This window comes from Schistocerca gregaria, chromosome 6 (assembly GCF_023897955.1).
Source record: "Schistocerca gregaria isolate iqSchGreg1 chromosome 6, iqSchGreg1.2, whole genome shotgun sequence".
In the NCBI taxonomy this organism is placed as follows: Eukaryota; Metazoa; Arthropoda; class Insecta; order Orthoptera; family Acrididae; genus Schistocerca; species Schistocerca gregaria.
The window spans coordinates 389,514,299-389,537,735 of NC_064925.1; the positions used below are offsets into that span (position 1 = coordinate 389,514,299).

Sequence of the window (23,437 nt, forward strand, 5' to 3'; positions counted from 1 at the left end):
GAATGGCACCCCACAGGGCTTTGAGTTGAGTGTCACTCTTTTCCTCATTGCCATTAATAGGTTAGTGACCTCTTTTCGGCACTTAGACACCCATACATTGTATGTCAATGATTAGTGCGTTTGGTGCAGCTCCCACTCTGCAGACTCTGCTGAATGCCAACTCCAAGCTGCCGTCTGGCTGACCTCTGCATGGGCTCTTTTTCACGGTTTCCAATTTTCTCCCACAAAAAATTGGGTCATGCATTTTTGCCAATTTACCACAGTCTGTCCTGACCTGGAACAATACTTAGGTACCCAGAAACTGGCCATTGTAACACAGTCTCATTGCTTGGGCCTCCTTCTTGATAAATGCTGACCTGGCTTCCCTGTATTCATAACCAGAAGACTACCTGTATGCGGAAGCTTAATGCTCTCTGCTTCCTTGCTCATACATCTTGAGGTGCTGATCGTACTACTCTTATCTGTATTTACTGGGCCCTGGTTTCGTCCTGAATGGACTATGGTTGCCAGGTTTATGGCTCAGCAGTTCCTGCAGCTCTAAAACAATTAGACCCAGGCGATCATTGTGGCGTGCACCTGACCACTGGTGTCTCCTTGCCGAAGCAAGGATTTTCCCCCTTCAGATTCGATGTACCAGCTGTTGATCTCTTATGCAATCACTATTCAACAATTCCATGATCGTCTTGTGTGTTCCACTCTCCTTTTCATGCAGCTGGTGTCATCTTCCTGATACCCGCTGTCCTGATACCTGCCTTCCCTTGGGACTCTCAGTTGGAATGAGCTCATTTCGCTTTCTGAAGATCTCCATCTCCCCTTCCTGTGTTGTGCTCTGTGTGTTTTTTTCATACACTCCTCCTTGGATGATGCCCAGGCTACATATTAGGACTGATCTCTTCCATAGTCCTAAAGTCTTGATTGCCCCCATGACCTTCCGGCGTCCGTTTCGTCCAGTTCTTAAAGAGTTACTGGGGTGCTACTATCTTTTATACTGACCACTCTAAAACTTGGGTCAGATGGGATATGCTTTTACTTCTCCTGTTGGTATGGAATGCCATTTCCTGCTGAGAAGATGTAATGTGTTTGGGATAGAGCTGACAGCATAACCCTCCATTTTATTAAACTAGTCTTCCTTGACCATGTTGTACAGACTTGATGAGCAGTCTCCAGGCTGCAGACAACCTTGTAGGCAGGGCAACCACAGCCATGAGTCATCTTCTCGAGTATTAATAAACTGATTTAGCTGTATTTAGTGCTTTATTTTTAGATTGCTGTTGGTTTTGTGGCACTAAGAGCCACATCTTCAGGTGAATATCTGCTTAACAAGAATAACAACCCAGAGATGTCCACTAATATGGTAATTTTCTAAAATTATCTTAACATTTAAAAAAAATAAAAAACTATTAAAAGCTTTTCTTGAGAATATTCAAATAATTGTACTCAGATAGTTGAAACACTAGAGCTAAAAAGCTCGGAACTTTGTACCCAACAATCATCGTCCATTAGAACAAAACATCGATAAAGGTGGTATGTCATTGAATAAAACAGCCATAATCCAGTTCAGTATGGTGGATGGGTCGCAAACAATTTATACCATAGTGATCCATTGGTAAGATGAAAATAAATGGAAAACTACAAAGACCTAATCAATGGGTAGCATGAAAAACCAAGAAGTGGTTGCAATTTGATGGAAAAGTAGAACCTGAAAACCACACTCATAAAATTTCTGGTACAGTTTTCAGGTTCTACTTTTCTGTCAGTAGCTATTTACTTGACTGGTTTGTGTCCAGGTAGAACATTTCTCTATTTTTGTAGCAACCACTTCTTCGTTTTTTGTGCTAGGTGCAAATTAAGTCTTAATAGTTTGAAATTTATTTCACCTTACCAATGGATCACTATGGTATAATTTGTTTAGGACCCATCCACTGTATTGGATTGTAATCTGGCTTTTCCATTCAGTGACATACCATCTTTTTGCGGTGTTTCATTCTGATTGACAACAAATGTTGGGTGCAAAGTTCTGAGCTTTTATAGCTCTAATGTTTTAGTTACATGAGCACAAATATTATAATTTTCCCATGTAAAAGTTTTTAGTAGCTTTTTAAAAAATTTTAAAAATCTTAAAATAATCTTAGAAAATTATCATATCAGTGGATGTTTCGGGGTGGTTATTCCTTCGTGATTTATTCTTATGCAAATGTTGTACTGAAGATATGGCTTTTCATGCCTTGAAACCGGTAGTGATCTAAAAATCAAGGACTAAATACAGCTTCAGCTGTTAATTAATACTCAAGACGAAGTCTCCAAGCTACTGACTGATGCTATTTTCGCCATCCTTTGGTCACCACTCTTCATGACCCTCTCGCTGGCCTTTGTTGTGCTGGCTACTCAATTGTCTTTCTCTGGGTTCCAAGTCGTATGGGTACCCCAGAGAATGAACTGGCTAGAGGAGCACTTAGTCACTCCCTGTTCGCTTTGCTAACACCAGGTGTGGATTTGTGGGTGCACTCACGATCTCTGCCCTTTCGGAAATGGATGGTATCTGATGGGCTATTGCCCTAGCTAATAGACTCCGCACAACCAAGGATATTACTACATCATGGTGCTTCTCCTTCCACTTCTCCCGGAAGGAATCAACAGTCCTATGTTGCCTTTTCATCGATCATACAAGGTTAATCCATAATTGTCTTTTGTGTGATGATCCACCCCCACAATGTAGTTGTGCAGCCTTATATAGAGTAGTTCAGATATTGTTGGAATGCCCCCTCCTTTTGGCCTTCTCTGCTACGTATGGACTTGCAGACTAATTGTTTCCTAATATTGGCAGACGATTCATTGATGATGGAATTGGTTCTCAGTGAAAGTGATTTTTGTTCTCCATTATAAGGTTATAATCTACCTCCAGAACAGGGCCAGGGTGGTTGGGAATGGGGTCTGCCTCACTGCAGGTGTAGGGGATTCTCGATCCTACCTCCTTGGTGAAGCTAGTCTTTTATCCCTCTTTACTTGTGTCTTAGTCTCTTTTAGATTCGGTTTGCCTCTTTACTGCCCTCGCAAATTTTTTAACTGGGTGTCGCACTTTGGTGAATAGTGGGCGCTCTTGACTAATGGATCAGGGGTGATACAGCTGTGGGTGGGATGTTTCCTGTTGCATGCAGAGCCCTGAAGGTGCCAAACTGCTGACTTCCCTATCTCCCTATCTTGCTTTTATTATTGATAGTACAGAAGATCGCCCCCCCCCCCCCCACTCCCCCCCATCACCTTGACCGACCACCCAACCTATGCAACACACTAGTCACAACAAATTTTACTTGAATATTATAGGAAAGTAATGAAGAACAAAATAAAAATTTTCAAATACCAATCATACTGGCTACGCGATTCGCACATGTTAGTAATAGATTTTCCCACATCATGCTTGTGGAAACTCCACTGAAATAGTGATTTTTGTTGTCCTTATGTTATTTTGCTGCCTTTGCCTTCCTATCCATAGCTATATCACTTTGGAGGAGCTGACTTACAATCTATTTCACTGTCACATCATTGAAATCATTCTTGTAGTGTCTCTGTGGTGTCTTGTAGTGTCTCTGTCAGTTACAGATTCCACTTGTTGCTTACTCCACTATGTTAAACTATCATGTTTTGTGGGTTTTACCATGTGCAACATCAGTTCTTCACCTATCCACACACACACTCACTCTCCCTATTTGGCAGCTAGTGTCACTCACATAAAAAGGTTATATAGAAGGTTTTTCAACACTCTGAAATACATTTTTACTTGTAGGGTCCCCTTAAAGTGTTTACATAGGCCTCATTGAAGTTAAACTACCTTCCGTAACTTAGTTGGATGGGTCTCGTGATGGCATTGGTGGTCGGTATGAGTATGACAGGCCAGCATTGTGACTGGCGCATGTGGTTCTGTCAGTTTCTCAGAAAACTATGCCCCCTTTGAAGAGACTAAAGATGTCAGTGATATTTCATTTGATTTGTTGCTGTTGAAGGAAGATAATCCAGCCTCAGATTGCTGTTGGTATTCTTTTATTTTAATCTTAAGCTGTGGTTATTTAAATAAACCTTTACAAAATTTGTCCTGCAGCTGAGAAAATAGTTTCCGTGAAAAAGAATTGTATACCAGTAGTTTGTTCACCAGTGTAACACACAACTACATTGTCTGCTGTGTGTGCCTCTTATTTATTTTGTCTGCAACTTTTGCATAAAGAATATTAGTTGTGTAAAGAAGGGAGTAGGGAAAGATGCAGTTTGAAAGAAAATATCGAAATAAAAAATGAGGATCATCTTGTTATTGATCTCAAAACAGTTGCTGACATACTCAACAAACATTTTTAGCAGTAAAAGAACAAATAGGATCAGGAAGCTCCATAAACAAAGCCATGAATTTTCTGCAATCCAGTGTACCTAGCATAGTATGACATATCCAAGTAAGGACTGTCAGGAGGAACTAATGCATGCCATTGTTAAACACCTTAGCGACCATAACATCGCCAGTGAAAGTCAGTTTGGAGTCCAGAAATAGTTATCAACATAAGAAGCAATATTTGCTTTTGCTGGCAATGTTTTGAAGTCCATCAATGGAAAAATAAAGATGGTTAGAAATTGAGTGATCTATCAAAGGTGTTTGACTGTCTGAAGTTGTACTGGATAGTAGACAAGGTGTCACAGCATTTGATAATGGGGTACCATCACATGTTGAGTGTCTCAGGGCTGTGTTCTGCACTCCATACGTTTTATTATTTTTATTAATGATCTACCTCTTTGTAAACCACCCCCCCCCCCCCCCCCACACCAAAACGGCCTTGCTGTGCTGGTACTGCGAACGGCTGAAAGCAGGGGGAAACTACGGCCGTAATTTTTCCCGAGGGCATGCAGCTTTACTGTATGATTAAATGATGATGGCGTCCTCTTGGGTAAAATATTCCGGAGGTAAAATAGTCCTCCATTCGGATCTCCGGGTGGGGACTACTCAAGAGGATGTCGTTATCAGGAGAAAGAAAACTGGCGTTCTACGGATTGGAGCGTGGAATGTCAGATCCCTTAATCGGGCAGGTAGGTTAGAAAATTTAAAAAGGGAAATGGACAGGTTAAAGTTAGATATAGTGGTAATTAGAGAAGTTCAGTGGCAGGAGGAACAAGACCTATGGTCAGGTGACTACAGGGTTATAAACACAAAATCAAATAGGGGTAATGCAGGAGTAGGTTTAATAATGAATAGGAAAATAGGAATGCGGGTAATCTACTACAAACAGCATAGTGAACGCATTATTGTGGCCAAGATAGATACGAAGCACACACCTACTACAGTAGTACAAGTTTATATGCCAACTAGCTCTGCAAATGACGAAGAAATTGAAGAAATGTATGATGAAATAAAAGAAATTATTCAGATAGTGAAGGGAGATGGACATTTAATAGTCATGGGTGACTGGAATTCGAGTGTAGGAAAAGGGAGAGAAGGAAACGTAGTAGGTGGATATGGATTGGGGCTAAGAAATGAAAGAGGAAGCCGGCTGGTAGAATTTTGCACAGAACACAACTTAGTCATAGCTAACACTTGGTTTAAGAATCATGGAAGAAGGTTGTATACGTGGAAGAACCCTGGAGATACTAAAAGGTATCAGATAGATTATATAATGGTAAGACAGAGATTTAGAAACCAGGTTTTAAATTGTAAGGCATTTCCAGGGGCAGATGTGGACTCTGACCACAATCTATTGGTTATGACCTGTAGATTAAAACTGAAGAAACTGCAAAAATGTGGGAAATTAAGGAGATGGGACCTGGATAAACTGAAAGAACCAGAGGTTGTACAGAGTTTCAGGGAGAGCATAAGGGAACAATTGACAGGAATAGGGGAAAGAAATACAGTAGAAGAAGAATGGGTAGCTTTGAGGAATGAAGTAGTGAAGGCAGCAGAGGATCAAGTAGGTAAAAAGACGAGGGCTAATAGAAATCCTTGGGTAACAGAAGAAATATTGAATTTAATTGATGAAAGGAGAAAATATAAAAATGCAATAAATGAAGCAGGCAAAAAGGAATACAAACATCTCAAAAATGAGATCGACAGGAAGTGCAAAATGGCTAAGCAGGGATGGCTAGAGGACAAATGTAAGGATGTAGAGGCTTATCTCACTAGGGGTAAGATAGATACTGCCTACAGTAAAATTAAAGAGGCCTTTGGAGATAAGAGAACCACTTGTATGAACATCAAGAGCTCAGATGGAAACCCAGTTCTAAGCAAAGAAGGGAAAGCAGAAAGGTGGAAGGAGTATATAGAGGGTCTATACAAGGGTGATGTACCTGAGGACAATATTATGAAAATGGAAGGGGATGTAGATGAAGATGAAATGGGAGATACAATACTGCGTGAAGAGTTTGACAGAGCACTGAAAGACCTGAGTCGCAACAAAGCTCCGGGTGTAGACAACATTCCATTACAACTACTGACAGCTTTGGGAGAGCCGGTCCTGACAAAACTCTACCATCTGGTGAGCAAGATGTATGAGACAGGCGAAATACCCTCAGACTTCAAGAAGAATATAATAATTCCAATCCCAAAGAAAGCAGATGTTGACAGATGTGAAAATTACCGAACTATCAGTTTAATAAGTCACAGCTGCAAAATACTAACGCGAATTCTTTACAGACGAATGGAAAAACTAGTAGAAGCAGACCTCGGGGAAGATCAGTTTGGATTCCGTAGGAATATTGGAACACGAGAGGCAATACTGACCCTACGACTTATCTTAGAAGCTAGATTAAGGAAAGGCAAACCTATGTTTCTAGCATTTGTAGACTTAGAGAAAGCTTTTGACAATGTTGACTGGAATACTCTCTTTCAAATTCTAAAGGTGGCAGGGGTAAAATACAGGGAGCGAAAGGCTATTTACAATTTGTACAGAAACCAGTTGGCAGTTATAAGGGTCGAGGGACATGAAAGGGAAGCAGTGGTTGGGAAGGGAGTGAGATAGGGTTGCAGTCTCTCCCCGATGTTATTCAATCTGTATATTGAGCAAGCAGTGAAGGGAAAAAAAGAAAAATTCAGGGTAGGTATTAAAATCCATGGAGAAGAAATAAAAATGTTGAGGTTCGCCGATGACATCGTAATTCTGTCAGAGACAGCAAAGGACTTGGAAGAGCAGTTGAACGGAATGGACAGTGTCTTGAAAGGAGGATATAAGATGAACATCAAAAGTAAAACGAGGATAATGGAATGTAGTCGAATTAAGTCGGGTGATGCTGAGGGAATTAGATTAGGAAATGAGACAATTAAAGTAGTAAAGGAGTTTTGCTATTTGGGGGGCAAAATAACTGATGATGGTCGAAGTACAGAGGATATAAAATGTAGACTGACAATGGCAAGGAAAGCGTTTCTGAAGAAGAGAAATTTGTTAACATCGAATATAGATTTAAGTGTCAGAAAGTCGTTTCTGTAATTATTTGTATGGAGTGTAGCCATGTATGGAAGTGAAACATGGACGATAACTAGTTTGGACAAGAAGAGAATAGAAGCTTTCGAAATGTGGTGCTAAAAAAGAATGCTGAAGATTAGAGGGGTAGATCACACAACTAATGAGGAAGTATTGAATAGGATTGGAGAGAAGTTTGTGGCACAACCTGACCAGAAGAAGGGATCGGTTGGTAGGACATGTTCTGAGGCATCAAGGGATCACCAATTTAGTATTAGAGGGCAGCGTGGAAGGTAAAAATCGTAGAGGGAGACCAAGAGATGAATACACTAAGCAGATTCAGGAGGATGTAGGTTGCAGTAGGTACTGGGAGATGAAGAAGCTTGCAGAGTATAGAGTAGCATGGAGAGCTGCATCAAACCAGTCTCAGGACTGAAGACCACATCAACAACAACCTCTTTGTACAGAATATTGTAAATTAACCATCTTTGCTGATGATGGCACTACAATACTTACTCATAATCCATTAGACAAAGTTGAGGTGTCAGCTGATAAGATTTTAACGGATATTGTGAACTGATTTAACATAAAATGTATGTGATTCCCATAGTGAACCTGAGTATGGTACAGAAGGGAGTCCATTTCAGTGGCTGTAATACTTTTAATGCCCTTGATTCACAAATAAAGTAGATATTAGATGATGTTAAAAAACACACACTTAAGCCAGTCCCTATTGCAAAGGTCTTTTTACACCGCAGAAGAGTTCTTGAACTGGAATGTTTGGTGGCTGTGTACCTGTAACACATGGATATTTTCCCAGATCCTTATTTGTGTGCATATATTTATTATTTATATTTACTTTTCTGTAATAGATTAATTTTATCTAATAGATCCTAAGTTGTAGGTTCTTCAAAATGAAATTGATTAGTACTGATTATGTAGCAACATAGACTGTAACCATAACAGATTTGTAAAACTGACACGTTCCATATCCTGTGATATATTCACACCACAGAATAAATAAATAATTATCTATATTATATGGAAGTTGCATTATTTTCTTGTAGGGCTTTCATGTATAGCTTAACTGTTATGATCACTTTTCAAATAGAAGAGATGTGTTTCACAGTAGTCAGGATGAAAAAGTACTCATAGATCTTAAGATATGCATTTTAGAGTTCATGTTTACTGGACCATTTTTTTTTTTTTTTTCTTTGCGCTGCCTCCTCCCAAAATATGGAAATCAAAGAGCTCGCAGTAGAAGAAATTTGTTTCACAGAATAAAGACAAAGAAGTGTTCATAACGCTTGAGATATGTGTTTTAGAACACCATCCTCCTGGGATACCGTATATGACAGTAGTTGTAAAGAGTAAAAAAGAAAATATGTGAGCTATCCCATGAAACTAGATTAGCGCATGTGACTGTGCTTTGCATCTTGAAGGAATGCATGGGCATGCGAAAAATTGCATCACGATGTGTTCCGCATGACTTGACGGAAATGCAGAAATGGATGCATTACGAGACTGCTCAGATGCACTTGGAGCGCTATGAGCACGTAGAAGAGGCTTTCTTATGCCGTATCGTAACACTGGATAAGACTTGGGCCACATCGCATGAGCCAAAACTGAAATGCTAATCCAACAAATGGCGTCATTATGGATCACTGTGGAAGTCGAAAGTGCATCAGAGTCCCAGTATGGTGAAAGTTATGGTGTACGACTGTGGTGGTGTTATCCTAATGCATTACATTCCTCCACAGCAGACCGTCGGTGCACAGTATTACTGTTCGTTTTTGGAGCATCACTTGCAACTAGATTTGCGAAAGAGGTGGCAACACTTTCTGCATAACCCACCCATCATTTTGCATAAAAATGTGCAGGCGGGCGCATACAGCGCAAGCTGTAGCTGATCTGTCCAGTTGATGAGACTGGGAAGTACTGTACCATTCGCCATACTCCCCAGACTTAAGTCCTTGTGACTTTGACTTGATTCCAAAGATAAGGAAACACTTTGTGGCATTCGCTTCAGAACTGTTCCAGAGATTTGACAGGCAATAGACCGCTCCATTCGCACCATCAACAGAACAGGCTCTGATAACTGTATACTGCACCTTCCACGTTGCTGGCAAAGGGTTCTACACAACACTGGTGACTTCGTTGAAGGACAGTAACAGTTGCAAACATGTAACTCTTTAGTATCAGTTGTGAATAAATAGTTGCTTTATTTAAGTTCCAACCAATGTAATTAAATCAGTGTGTATTCTTTGCTATACCCTACTATCTGCAGTCTGCTATGTTGTTGAGAAGTCCACGTTGTAGCTCAAACTATGGAATAGAACACAGTTTTTCACATCACATGTATATATATTCACTCATCGTTTAAAAACAGCATCAAAATTCCAAATAATGCATTGGTCACTAATACAAATTTACTACATTACTGATACAAACATCAACTTCAAATCTCCGCAGTTTTTCCCAATAAAACACAATAACCTTTGGCCTCAAATTGACCCTTATATAAATTACAACCTTCCACTCCCAGCCAGATTCGAGACTGCATTTGGCAAATAATTGTAATCTGCCAGGAAATTTCAAATCAGCAAACACCCTGCAGCAGACGGAAATTGTATTCTGAATTACCAGTAAGTTTAACATTGCTACAATTTTAATTTATCTTGATTTACTATGAGAAAACACAAATTCACAAAGTCATAATTATGACATAAGGACACATTTGAGATAAAGATTTCGTTAAACACTAAATTATTTAAAATTTTCTAATATTTTATTTTTAACAATGATGAGAAGTATACAAATTTTGGAAAAATATATAAATCAATTTTGTTTCTACTCAGTACAGAGGTTCCAGTAATCAAATAGTGTTGGTTTATATATTATAATGTCTTTAAAATCACATTAAGGACTTCAACTATTTACATTTGAACAACTGGCTGTGAAGTTTACAGTGTTTTCTAGAATTTGTGGAACATGTAATAATGATGCTTAATGAATGATATTTTTAAAATGTAAAGTTAATGATTTGCATATAACTGCTTGCTATGTGTGTGACAAACATTAATTACTTTAAATCCTTGCAGGACTCATTTGGTGGTGACACTGAATGGTTTGAGCAGCAGAATGGTGATGCGGAAATAGAACTGTCAAGAGATTTATTGCCACAAGTGAGTCCAATGTGAAAAATTTATTGATTTCCTCACTAATAGCTGTTGTTTTTCCTATTGACATGTGAACACCTATTAGCAAATTTTGCGAAATAGTAGATACATTATTGCACTGTGTGTTCATTGCAATACTGCACATTGAAACATTTCTGAATCATCACACTAAAATTATTTTGGCTCAAGATTGGAACACAAGCATTGCGTAATCAATGTTACATAGGGAGCTACTACTATTTCACCTAGAAAAGAGGAAGATAACTCGTTTGGCACTACATCTTGTAGCGCCTGCCTGGTTGTTAAACCCTGCTCTGTATGTGGATGATTTCAATATTTGGTCTAGCTCCCATTAAGTGGACTCTGCAGAATGACAGCTCCAGGGTCCCATCCAGTGTGCTTCCACATGGACACTCTCACATGGTTTTCAGTTCTCTTCCCGTAATTCAAGGGTGGTGCATTTCTATCATTGTGCTATAGTCTGTCCCGACCCGGAGCTCTATCTTGACACCTAACACCTGACTATGGTTCCCAAGTTCTGTTCCTTGGATCATCTATTTCACAGCATCTTGCTTAGTTGCCCCATATCTACCTTCTGAAGGCTGGCTGGTTTTGCAAACTCAATGTCCTTCGCTTTGTTGCCCACACCTATTGGGGCTCTGATCATTTGATCATTCCCTACTTCATCAGACATTAGAGCTGTCTTGCCTGGACTGTGGTTGTCAAGTTTATGGGTCAGCTGCCTCTTCCACACTGTTCCTTTTGGACCTGGTTCACCATTGTAGTATCCTGGCTTTTCACTAGTCTTGTTGATGGTCTTCTGGTTGATGTCAGGAACCCTCTCCATTTGCTTCAATGGTCCCAGCTCCTCTCCACTTCTATTCTACTCTATGGTGGCTTTGGGACATCAGCTGCCTGCCCTCAGATGGGTATACTGGTTGAGCTTCACCTTGCTTCTTTCTGGTGCAATTTCCGTCTCCCCTTCTCCTTTTCCCCACTTTCTCACCTGGCCACTCCTCCTTGGTTAGTTCTTCGGCACCGGGATCTGAAAGCTTCCATCCCTCCAATGGTGTTCCATTGTTTGTTCTGCCCCTGTTACTAGAGTTTGAGGATACCAATGGTGTTTACACTGATAGCTCTAAATTCACTGTTGTTGTTGTGGTCTTCAGTCCTGAGAGTGGTTTGATGCAGCTCTCCATGCTATTCTACCTTGTGCAAGCTTCTTCATCTCCCAGTACCTACTGCAACCTACATCCTTCTGATCTGCTTAGTGTATTCATCTCTTGGTCTCCCTCTACGATTTTTACCCTCCACGCTGCCCTCTAATACTAAATTGGTGATCCCTTGATGCCTCAGAACATGTCCTACCAACCGATCCCTTCTTCTGGTCAGGTTGTGCCACAAACTTCTCTTCTCTCCAATCCTATTCAATACTTCCTCATTAGTTGTGTGATCTACCCATCTAATCTTCAGCATTCTTTTTTAGCACCACATTTCGAAAGCTTCTATTCTCTTCTTGTCCAAACTAGTTATCATCCATGTTTCACTTCCATACATGGCTACACTCCATACAAATAATTTCAGAAACGACTTTCTGACACTTAAATCTATATTCGATGTTAACAAATTTCTCTTCTTCAGAAACGCTTTCCTTGCCATTGTCAGTCTACATTTTATATCCTCTGTACTTCGACCATCATCAGTTATTTTGCCCCCCAAATAGCAAAACTCCTTTACTACTTTAAGTGTCTCATTTCCTAATCTAATTCCCTCAGCATCACCCGACTTAATTCGACTACATTCCATTATCCTCGTTTTACTTTTGATGTTCATCTTATATCTTCCTTTCAAGACACTGTCCATTCCGTTCAACTGCTCTTCCAAGTCCTTTGCTGTCTCTGACAGAATTACGATGTCATCGGCGAACCTCAACATTTTTATTTCTTCTCCATGGATTTTAATACCTACTCTGAATTTTTCTTTTTTTCCCTTCACTGCTTGCTCAATATACAGATTGAATAACATCGGGGAGAGACTGCAACCCTATCTCACTCCCTTCCCAACCACTGCTTCCCTTTCATGTCCCTCGACCCTTATAACTGCCATCTGGTTTCTGTACAAATTGTAAATAGCCTTTCGCTCCCTGTATTTTACCCCTGCCACCTTTAGAATTTGAAAGAGAGTATTCCAGTCAACATTGTCAAAAGCTTTCTCTAAGTCTACAAATGCTAGAAACATAGGTTTGCCTTTCCTTAATCTAGCTTCTAAGATAAGTCGTAGGGTCAGTATTGCCTCTCGTGTTCCAATATTCCTACGGAATCAAAACTGATCTTCCCCGAGGTCTGCTTCTACTAGTTTTTCCATTCGTCTGTAAAGAATTCGCGTTAGTATTTTGCAGCTGTGACTTATTAAACTGATAGTTCGGTAATTTTCACATCTGTCAACATCTGCTTTCTTTGGGATTGGAATTATTATATTCTTCTTGAAGTCTGAGGGTATTTCACCTGTCTCATACATCTTGCTCACCAGATGGTAGAGTTTTGTCAGGACTGGCTCTCCCAAGGCTGTTAGTAGTTCTAATGGAATGTTGTCTACTCCGGGGGCCTTGTTTCGACTCAGGTCTTTCAATGCTCTGTCAAACTCTTCACGCAGTATTGTATCTCCCATTTCATCTTTATCTACATCCTCTACCATTTCCATAACATTGTCCTCAAGTACATCGCCCTGGTATAGACCCTCTATATACTCCTTCCACCTTTCTGCTTTCCCTTCTTTGCTTAGAACTGGGTTTCCATCTGAGCTCTTGATATTCATACAAGTGGTTCTCTTATCTCCAAAGGTCTCTTTAATTTTCCTGTAGGCAGTATCTATATTATCCCTAGTGAGATAATCCTCTACGTCCTTACATTTGTCCTCTAGCCATCCCTGCTTAGCCATTTTGCACTTCCTGTCGATCTCATTTTTGAGACGTCTGTATTCCTTTTTGCCTGCTTCATTTATTGCATTTTTATATTTTCTCCTTTCATCAATTAAATTCAATATTTCTTCTGTTACCCAAGGATTTCTACTAGCCGTCATCTTTTTACCTACTTGATCCTCTGCTGCCTTCACTACTTCATCCCTCAAAGCTACCCATTCTTCTTCTATCGTATTTCTGTCCCCCATTCCTGTCAATTGCTCTCTTATGCTCTCCCTGAAACTCTGTACAACCTCTGGTTCATTTAGTTTATCCAGGTCCCATCTCCTTAAATTCCCACCTTTTTGCAGTTTCTTTAGTTTTAATCTACAGTTCATAACCAATAGATTGTGGCCAGAGTCCACATCTGCCCCTGGAAATGTCTTACAATTTAAAACCTGGTTCCTAAATCTCTGTCTTACCATTATATAATGTATCTGATACATTTTAGTATCTCCAGGCTTCTTCCACGTATACAGCCTTCTTTTATGATTCTTGAACCAAGTGTTACCTATGATTAAGTTGTGATCTGTGCAAAATTCTACCAGTCGGCTTCCTCTTTCATTTCTTTGCCCCAGTCCATATTCACCTACTACGTTTCCTTCTCTCCCTTTTCCTACTACCGAATTCCAGTCACCCATGACTATTAAATTTTCGTCGCCCTTCACTATCTGAATAATTTCTTTTATTTGATCATACATTTCTTCAATTTCTTTGTCATCTGCAGAGCTAGTTGGCATATAAACTTGTACTACTGTAGTAGGTGTGTGCTTCGTATCTATCTTGGCCACAATAATGCGTTCACTATGCTGTCTGTAGTAGCTTACCCGCATTCCTATTTTCCTATTCATTATTACACCTACTCCTGCATTACCCCTATTTGATTTTGTGTTTATAACCCTGTAGTCACTTGACCAAAAGTTTTGTTCCTCCTGCCACTGCACTTCACTAATTCCCACTATATCTAACTTTAACCTATCCATTTCCCTTTTTAAATTTTCTAACCTACCTGCCCGATTAAGGGATCTGACATTCCACACTCCGATCCGTAGAACGCCAGTTTTCTTTCTCCTGATAACGACATCCTCTTGAGTAGTCCCCGCCCGAGATCCGAATGGGGGACTATTTTACCTCCGGAATATTTTACCCAAGAGGATGCCATCATCATTTAATCATACAGTAAAGCTGCATGCCCTCGGGAAAGATTACGGCCGTAGTTTTCCCTTGCTTTCAGCCGTTCGCAGTACCAGCACAGCAAGGCTGTTTTGGTTATTGTTACAAGGCCAGATCAGTCAATCATCCAGACTGTTGCCTCTGCAACTACTGAAAAGGCTGCTGCCCCTCTTCGGGAACCACTCGTTTGTCTGGCCTCTCAACAGATACCCCTCCGTTGTGGTTGCACCTACGGTACGGCTATCTGTATCGCTGAGCCACGCAAGCCTCCCCACCAACGGCAAGGTCCATGGTTCATGGGGGGAGGCTAAATTCACTATGCATGTGGAATATGACTTCACATCTTCCTCTGGATCGGAGCATCATCTCTTGTCTGCCTCATGTGGGTTATTTACTGTGAAATTGAGAGTCCCCTATTGGGCCCTCTGCTTTATTAAATGCCCCCCCCCCCCCCACCTCTCACCCGAGTTTCATTGTGTATGGTCTCAGTGAGTGGCGTTCAGGCTATCACTCAGTGTTTCTCCCGCTACCCTTGATCTCTGCCACCCATGACCTTCTCGCCGAACCTGGCAGTGCTGCTTGTTCGGTTGATTTCCTTTGGGTTCCTGGCCACATAGATATCCCAGATAAAGAGTTTGCTGATCATCTGGCAGGGCTGGTGGCCACCTACCCCTCATTCTCTGTAACCCCTCCTGGGGGGAGGGGAGGAGTTGCAGCTTTACGTCAAATCTGTCTGTGCTAATTATGGACTGACTGTTGTGGGGGCAGGGGGGTCTAATCAAATTTGTGCAATCAAGGAGATTCCCAACACATGGCATTCTTCCCTCTATGTATTGGCCATCATAGATTGACCAATGGTTTCTTTACTCTGCAATGAGCCTCACCCCCCCCCCCCCCCCACCTCCCCCCTTTGGTAGTTGTGGGCCCTCAGTCATAGTGATCCGTATTTTGCTGTACTGCCCTACCTTTAGGCCCTCCACACTAAATATGCTCTTCCACCTTCCTTGTACTGGCTGTTAGCGGATGACACTTGTGTGGTTAAGTTTGTCATTGGTTTTCTTCACGAAAGTGATCTGTCCTCCCAGGTTTAAGTCCTTGAATTACTCTCTTCAACTACAGTTGCTTGGTTGGCATTGGCATTTCTTACAGAGGCCTTGGCCTTGCCTCCATATCGGCCAGACTCTCTCCCCACCCCTTCCCCCTCCCAAACACTGCCCTTTTCCTGTATATTTTGTCTGGTCTTTTGTGCTGTTTTGTTTCGCCTTTTCTTGTGTGTTCTTTCCCTGGTGTTGTCCCTGTTTTTTTGTGATCATGGTATGGTGTGGTGATCAGGAAGGTTCAGTGGTTCTGCTGGTGCCCCAGTGTGCTTAGTGTTTCTGGGGTGTCCCTGCTCTCACCGTTTGCCCCCATCCCCCTCTTGTTTTTTCCTCTTCCTGCTTCCCTGATGTTTCTTTTAGCTCTTTATTTGCCCATTTTGACTCCCTGACTGAGCTGTTTCCCCTTTGGGATCGAAGATCCCCAAGCTGCTGTGTAAGATCATGTGAACACCCTAACTTCCCACTTCTTGTCGATTTATTGGTTAGTTTTCTTTGGATGACATTAAATGTGACATAGGTGTTGCAATCTGAAAGATATGGCGCCTAACTGTACCGTGATGCTGCTGCTGCTGCTGCTGTTCTATACTCCATGAAACTGGTCAATAGGGTCACAACACACTTTCAGTTATGCATGTTTTAAGCAGCTACTGCACATGCACAACTCGTGTGATGTAATTGCCTTATGGGCCAAATACATACAGATTTGATTAATAACATGCACGATTCAAGATGTGCACTGCTTGCCCTTGGCACTCAAGTACAAGTTTGTCAGAGCCGCCAGGTGGCAGCATACTGTGTCAGACTTTTATCCCCGTTCGCTCAGTATAAATCCTGCTTGATGATAATACACTCGTCAGATATGCTAAGTCACTCACTAAATACCTTAGTAAAATCATATCAGATGTCAGTATATGTTAAAGTTGTACTGAGAGTAAACCCATTTTGTGTGTTTCTGAATCCATTTTGCATGCTTATGAATAAGTTATGGTATATTAAGTTATGAATTTTATCATACAGTAATCCATTTGAGGCGCTGATTATGGAAACTCCCCATCGAACCCCCCTCTGATTTTGTGGTAAGATGGCCCAGTTGACAGCCTGTCAAAACCTGAACACAGATCAAGCATGAAAACAGGAAGACGGTGTACTGAAATGTGAAAAAAATCTAAATAGAAACAGTGAACAGTCCAAGGAAAAGAAGTGCAAAATAGACCGACCTGAGAGAACGACAATGTCATGGGTACATGGTCACGTTGTTGGACTAGCAAGCAGGCGAGCCAGGTTCAGCCCTCTTATTTTTTTACTGCTGGTCTATGTATTCTAATTTGTGTCTGTGTCATGGCATAATGTCCATTTGCAAAAGTTTGGTGTAAGGAAAGAACCTATAATGACAATTGATTCTGCACAAGTACTCTATTAGCAGCAGAAAGGAAGTGGCTTTCGTACAGGAATCACAATGTCTGGTGGCGAGGCAACAAGTCAGCCGAATCCTCCACTGATAAAAAGGTCCGGTGTATCATAATGGCATTAATGACAGTACGTGTATCATATGATAGGAATCTCTTACCAATGCAGCTAATTTGTACACCTGATAAGTGAGTTAGATACACCTGCTTGCTAAATTTAGGAGTTCATGTGAATGTGATCACTCCCGAGGAAATGATGAAATTATAATAGTTTGTCACATAAGCTGCATCAAATGAATGCAACTGTTTCACAATCTCACAGTTTCTCTATACTATGACAAAACACGTTTTTGATGTTGCGTTCGGTTTTGGAAGTTTTGACTCTTGAATTCCTTTGCTGTAGCATAATTCACACCCATTTATTTGTTGTTTTCATTTCTGTGAGATATCTATGTGGTATATCACCTGTTCTCACTATTTATAACATTTACTTATGACAGTAATGTATTCTCACCACATGGCTCATATTCTATATCCAACGTATCACGGCTGTTTTATATTTACTTAATATTGCACTTCTTAAGCTTGGACGGTTCACTGTTTTCTTTTCTTTGTGTGTGTGTGTGTGTGTGTGTGTGTGTGTGTGTGAGGTTTATCTGTGCTGTAGGCCCACATTGCATATATGAAAATTCACCAAAAGCTGTATCACAGGTTTCTCTGATATTCACTTAAATATGGGATCAATGGCGGTGTGCTTAGGCCCTTATAGATTTCAGTACCTCATTTATATTGTAATCAAGTGAGCATGGTGGTAGACATACTTGAGTTTAATCATTTCCACGAACGCCACTTGTTGGAGTTGGTTGTTTACTGGTTGGGAATTGGCTTTCGTGTATGGTGTAAACATGAACTATGTTGAATCTATTTTAAATCGTAGCAGAAAAGTAAAGATGTGTGCAGGGGTCATGAGTCATGCTTTGGTAGCTCGATCAGTAGAGCACTTGTCCGCGAAAGGCAAAGGTCCCAAGTTCGAGTCTCGGGCCAGCACACAACTTTAGTGTGCCAGGAAGTTACATATTAGCACACACTCCAATGCAGGGTAAAAATCTTATTCTGGGAACAGAAAAGAAAATTGCCAGGAATTAGGACTTCCGAGAACAGAGATTTTGATCCCTCTGCACGTCTAGGGGTTAGAATGGGCCCGAGGTATTCCTGCCTGTCGTAAGAGACTACTAAAAGGAGTCTCACTTTTTGGCTTTATGAGTTCAGGTCCCATTCTTTGGTTTGGCCTTCCACTTTTTCAGAATTCTACAGAAGTGCAGGTGATATGGGAAAGAATGCCCTACGTGGTGCATGGGTTATCCATAGTGCCTTCAGATTCGATCTCCTGAATCTTTTGTCATTGCTTTGCATTCCCACCTGCGAGTCAACTATTTGGGTGTGGACACTTTCTGGGGTATGTCATCTTCCATTGTCTTCTGTCCTCATGACAATACTGGATTTCTCTGCACCCAGTATCCAGCATGTTAGCCAGCCGTTGTGGTGGGGCCATCATGTACCCATTTGGTGGTAGCCCCCGGACAACACAGGGATCGCACTGCTGATGCCTGAGCTGTAAACTCGCCAGGTATGCCAAGGAGTACATGCCTGTTTTCCTGGGGCATCAGGACTTCTGGCAATGGCCATCATGCATGTTGGCCTTTTCTGTGGCTGGGTGGCGCATGTGGGGAGAGCCCCATATTGGAGTGCGTGGCATCAGGGCAGATGACCCGTAATGATGTGGACTAAGTCGTCTCTTGCTGGTGACCATATGGTACCAGCAGTCTCTAAGAAGGGCAAGATCAAATACAATGCTGACAGGTATGACCCTAAGTCGTTTCCCTCCCTCACTACATCATGGGAGGAAAGTAGGCCTACAGAATGGAGACAGCCATATTTGCCTCGATTTTTAGTCTGTAGCAGAACTGATGGGGACTTCTTTCTACATTCGAAGTCCCAGTTTTTTGTTGAACACCTTGAGGTTTAGTTTGGAGAAATGATAGTGCTGTCCAAGATGCGAAACAGTGCAGTCTTGATTCAGACAGCATCCTCAGTCCAATCCCGAGCGTTACTCACCTGTGACGAGCTGGGTGATATTCCTGTTTCAGTCACTCCCCATAAAAGCAACAACATGGTTCAGGGGATCATTTTCCATCATGATCTCCTCTTGCAGGCTGACGACTAGCTCCACGCCAATTTAGAATGAAGGGGTGTTCATTTCACCTGGCACGTTTACAGGGGACCCAAAGACAACAGGGTTGCTACCAGTACCTTCAGCTTGGCCTTTGAGGTTGATTCATTGCCTGAAAAGGTCAAGGTGATGGTTTACTGCTGTGACATTATACCATACGTCCCTCCCCCTATGCGGTGCTTTAAGTGCTGAAAATTTAGGCACATTTCTTCATGCTACACTTCCAGCGCCACATGTCGAGATTGCAGACGTCCACTGCACCCAGATACTCCATGTGCACTACCTCCCACTTGCATCAACTGTGGAGAGCACCACTCCCCCTGCTTGCAAGACTGCCCAGTACTCCAAAAGGAGCAGAAAATCATGGAGTACAAGACCCTGGACCGCTTGACTTCACAGAGGCTAAACACAAATTAGAAAGATTACACCCCATTTGGTTGACGTCGACATATGCTGCAGCTACGTCGTCATTTCCGTCCCTAGTGCCAGTGATTCCTCATTCTGTGCCACGAACAGTGGCCCCGCCAGGCCACCAGAATACATCCGTGCCCTTGGTGGTAGGGGGCATATCTTCCTCCATTGTTCCCAAAGCACCTACTTCAGGAGCAAGACCCCCCAAATGCAGGTGCCATTGGTCCCCTCCTCCCTGCCGGAGAAGCAACAGCCTCTTCCGGCTCCTCTCGTGCGGAAGGGGTCCCTTCGGGCCCTCTCTCCCAAGATCTCCACTGATGCAATGGTGGACACTCGCCAGTGGCTCAAGGAGCTAAAAGCTGCTGGATGAAGAGCTTCATGGTCTTCCTCTGTGCCTGAAGATATTTCAGAGAAGTTCTCCCTGCAAGCCCCTAAAGACAAGGGAGAGTGCAAGCAAGCTACGGCGAAGTCTGTTTAAAACAGGAACCTCTGGTGGCCCCAACACCACCACTCCCTATCAGTTCTGCATCTAAGGATGTGGTGGAGATATTAGCGTCCCCTGCAGACCTGAATCTCACTGATGCCTCATCCACCATAGAAATATTTACAAATACTCAATCGGTGGCAGCAGGTGACCCTGAGGCATAACCTGCCTCCTTGCACACGTCATGCTTTCCCAGCCTCACAATAACGCCATCCTCTAATGGAATTATGGCAGTTTTTTCCACCACCTGGCTGAGCTATGGCAACTTTTAAGCTTCACACCTGCTTACTGCATTGCCCTTCAGGAAACCTGGTTCCTGGAAATGCAGACCCCTGTCCTCCACGGCTATAGGGGTTATTACAAGAACCATAGTGACTATAATAGAGTGTCAGGTGGAGTTTGTGTCTGTGTCTTGAACTCAGTATGCAGTGAAGCTGTGCCCCTTCAAACACCTCTTGAAGCTGTGGCTGTCAGGATAAGGACGTCATGAAATAACTGTTTGCAATGTATATCTTCCTCCAGATGATGCAGTACCCCTGAATGCATTGACTGCACTGATTGATCAGGTCCCTAAATCTTTCCTACATTTTGGAGATTTTAACTCTCGTAACCCCTTGTGGGGTGGCATCGTGCTTACTGGCTGAGGCAGAGATGTCGAAAACTTACTGTCACAACTCAACCTCTGCTTCTTAAATAGAGGTGCCCCCACACATTTCAGTGTGGCACATGGCACATATTCGGCCATTGATCTCTCGGTTTGCAGTCCTGGCCTCCTCCCATCTATCCACTGAAGAGCACATGATGACCTGTGTGGTAGTGACCACTTCCCCATCTTCCTGTCTGCCCCGGTGTCTGGCCCCTCGGACGCCTGCCCAGATGAGCTTTAAACAAGGAAAACTAGGAAGTCTTCACCTCTGCTGTCACTGTTAAATCTCCCCTACATGCTAACAACGATTTGGTGGTTGAGCAGGTAACTACAATGATCATTTCTGCGGCAGAAAATGTGGAACCTCATTCTTTAGGGTGCCCCCGGTGAAAGGCTGACCCTTGGTGGTCACTGGAAGTCTCTGAGGCAACTAAGGAGTGTCAGCGAGCTCTACAGCTGCATAAGTGGCCCCCTTCCCTGGAGCACCTCATAGTCTTTAAACGGCTCTGTCACTGCGTTAACCAGCAGGGTGTATATGACCCGGGACAAACGGGAGATCTGGGAAAAACCCGAGAATTTTTTCATCCGGGAGAAAACCGGGAAAAACCCGGGAATTGTTTAGAATCCCGAGAATATTTCATTGTTTTAGCTTTCAGTTAAAATTTTAGTGATTTTGCCTGGTAAGAACCAATGCTCAAACAAAGGATAGTACTGTATCCCACTATTGCAGAATAATACTGCAGCAACAAAATATGAATGAAAAAAAAGAAGAAAACTTAAGTTGGAAAGTAAATGTGCCGTATACAACAACAAAACACAGTGCTCATACAAGCATCTGCCAACAGCAAAGTGTGTCAAAGGCTTTAGGAAGACTATGCAATGCTTCCTAACAACAAATTGCTTCCGATGAGCGTGACGTGTGACAACTGTTTAAATTAGATTCGTTTGAGCAGTTGCGGGCTCTAGCACATACGCAGTTGAGTCTCGTATGAGTAGTACCTTCTTTCGCTTCTGGTTAATATTGCATAGGTTCGGAAATATAGTAAATCTGGCGCTGATGCCCAGAGCAGTCTGAGTTTTGGTGGGGAGATGGGTCGTATCCACGTGACCAGTGTTTACGTTCAGTGGTTTTGTTGTTTCCTTTTCGTTTATTGTTCTCATGTTAAATGATAACAAAAGAACTTTAGCGGCAGGGAGTTATCAAATAAATACGTTTGCATTATTACAGAAGGCTAAAATATGTTATTAGTTTTAGATTTTATCTCCACCTTCCTGACAGTCAAGCATTAATCGCCTTGCAGGACAATACAATTATTTTTGTCGGTTTGCTAAAGAGGTTTGGCTTTCATTAGTCTTTTCTGCTTTATTTGAAACGAATTTATTAAAAATTTTTCTGGCACATTTATGTGATGTATCTTGAAGTGTAACGCGCGCAAAAAGAAATCAACATTGTATGTGGAAGCTTAGCGTCTCTTCCAGCTTATTAATCTTAGAGACCAATATTATATGTGAATGCTATGTATATTTATTTAAACCGTTAACTTTTCTTATTTGTGTGTTCGCGCTACTTAAGAGTGATTTTTCTATTGGCTGAATACACACCGTGTCCTATGCTGTCATCAGCTGGCGATATCATGTGACATGAGCTATGACTGGCTTACAAAAGCACATCGCAATCTCGATTTCAATGCTTCAGAAAGTGACATGCGGTGTATGGTGGAACTCGAATTTATACCTTCGTATTGCAGAAATATGCAGCGTACATGTTGGTGCATATCAAAGGTCTTTCAAAACGTGTTTTCCCCCTCTGCGTTTAGTTTTCTAAAGTGGCGGGAAATTTTACGTCGGTATATAAAACCATAAACATTCAAAGAATTGATGACTTTTACAGGGCTGAGGAAGAGTATACTGTCACTTGACATGGAAAAAGTGTATTTTCATCCGGGAGAAAGTGTATTTTTAACGGGGAAATCCGGGCTTCCTCACCTTCATCAGATTAAGCGGAAGTGCTGATAGCACCTCAGTGTCCTCTGTTGCCTGAGCAACACCGTCTGGGGTGCAGATCGCTCTATGCTGCTGCAGCTCTACAGAGCCCTTGTTCAATCCTGCCTTGACTACGGGAGTCTGGTTCATCTACATCTACATCTACATCTACATTTATACTCCGCAAGCCACCCAACGGTGTGTGGCGGAGGGCACTTTATGTGCCACTGTCATTACCTCCCTTCTGTTCCAATCGCGTATGGTTCGCGGGAAGAACGACTGTCTGAAAGCCTCCGTGTGCGCTCGAATCTCTTTAATTTTACATTCGTGATCTCCACGGGAGGTATAAGTAGGGGGAAGCAGTATATTCGATACCTCATCCAGAAACGCACCCTCTCGAAACCTGGCGAGCAAGCTACACCGCGATGCAGAGCGCCTCTCTTGCAGAGTC

General features: G+C 42.1%; 1 protein-coding gene across 1 annotated transcript in view; it reads left to right on the forward strand.

Annotated features, from left to right (window-relative positions):
• Positions 1–23,437, forward strand: part of LOC126278692 (uncharacterized) — a 49,944-nt gene that overhangs the window by 18,797 nt on the left and 7,710 nt on the right. The window contains exon 2 of the mRNA XM_049978953.1: positions 10,523–10,606. Within this exon, the coding sequence (XP_049834910.1) occupies positions 10,523–10,606 (84 nt within the window). The remainder of the gene's footprint in view (positions 1–10,522; positions 10,607–23,437) is intronic.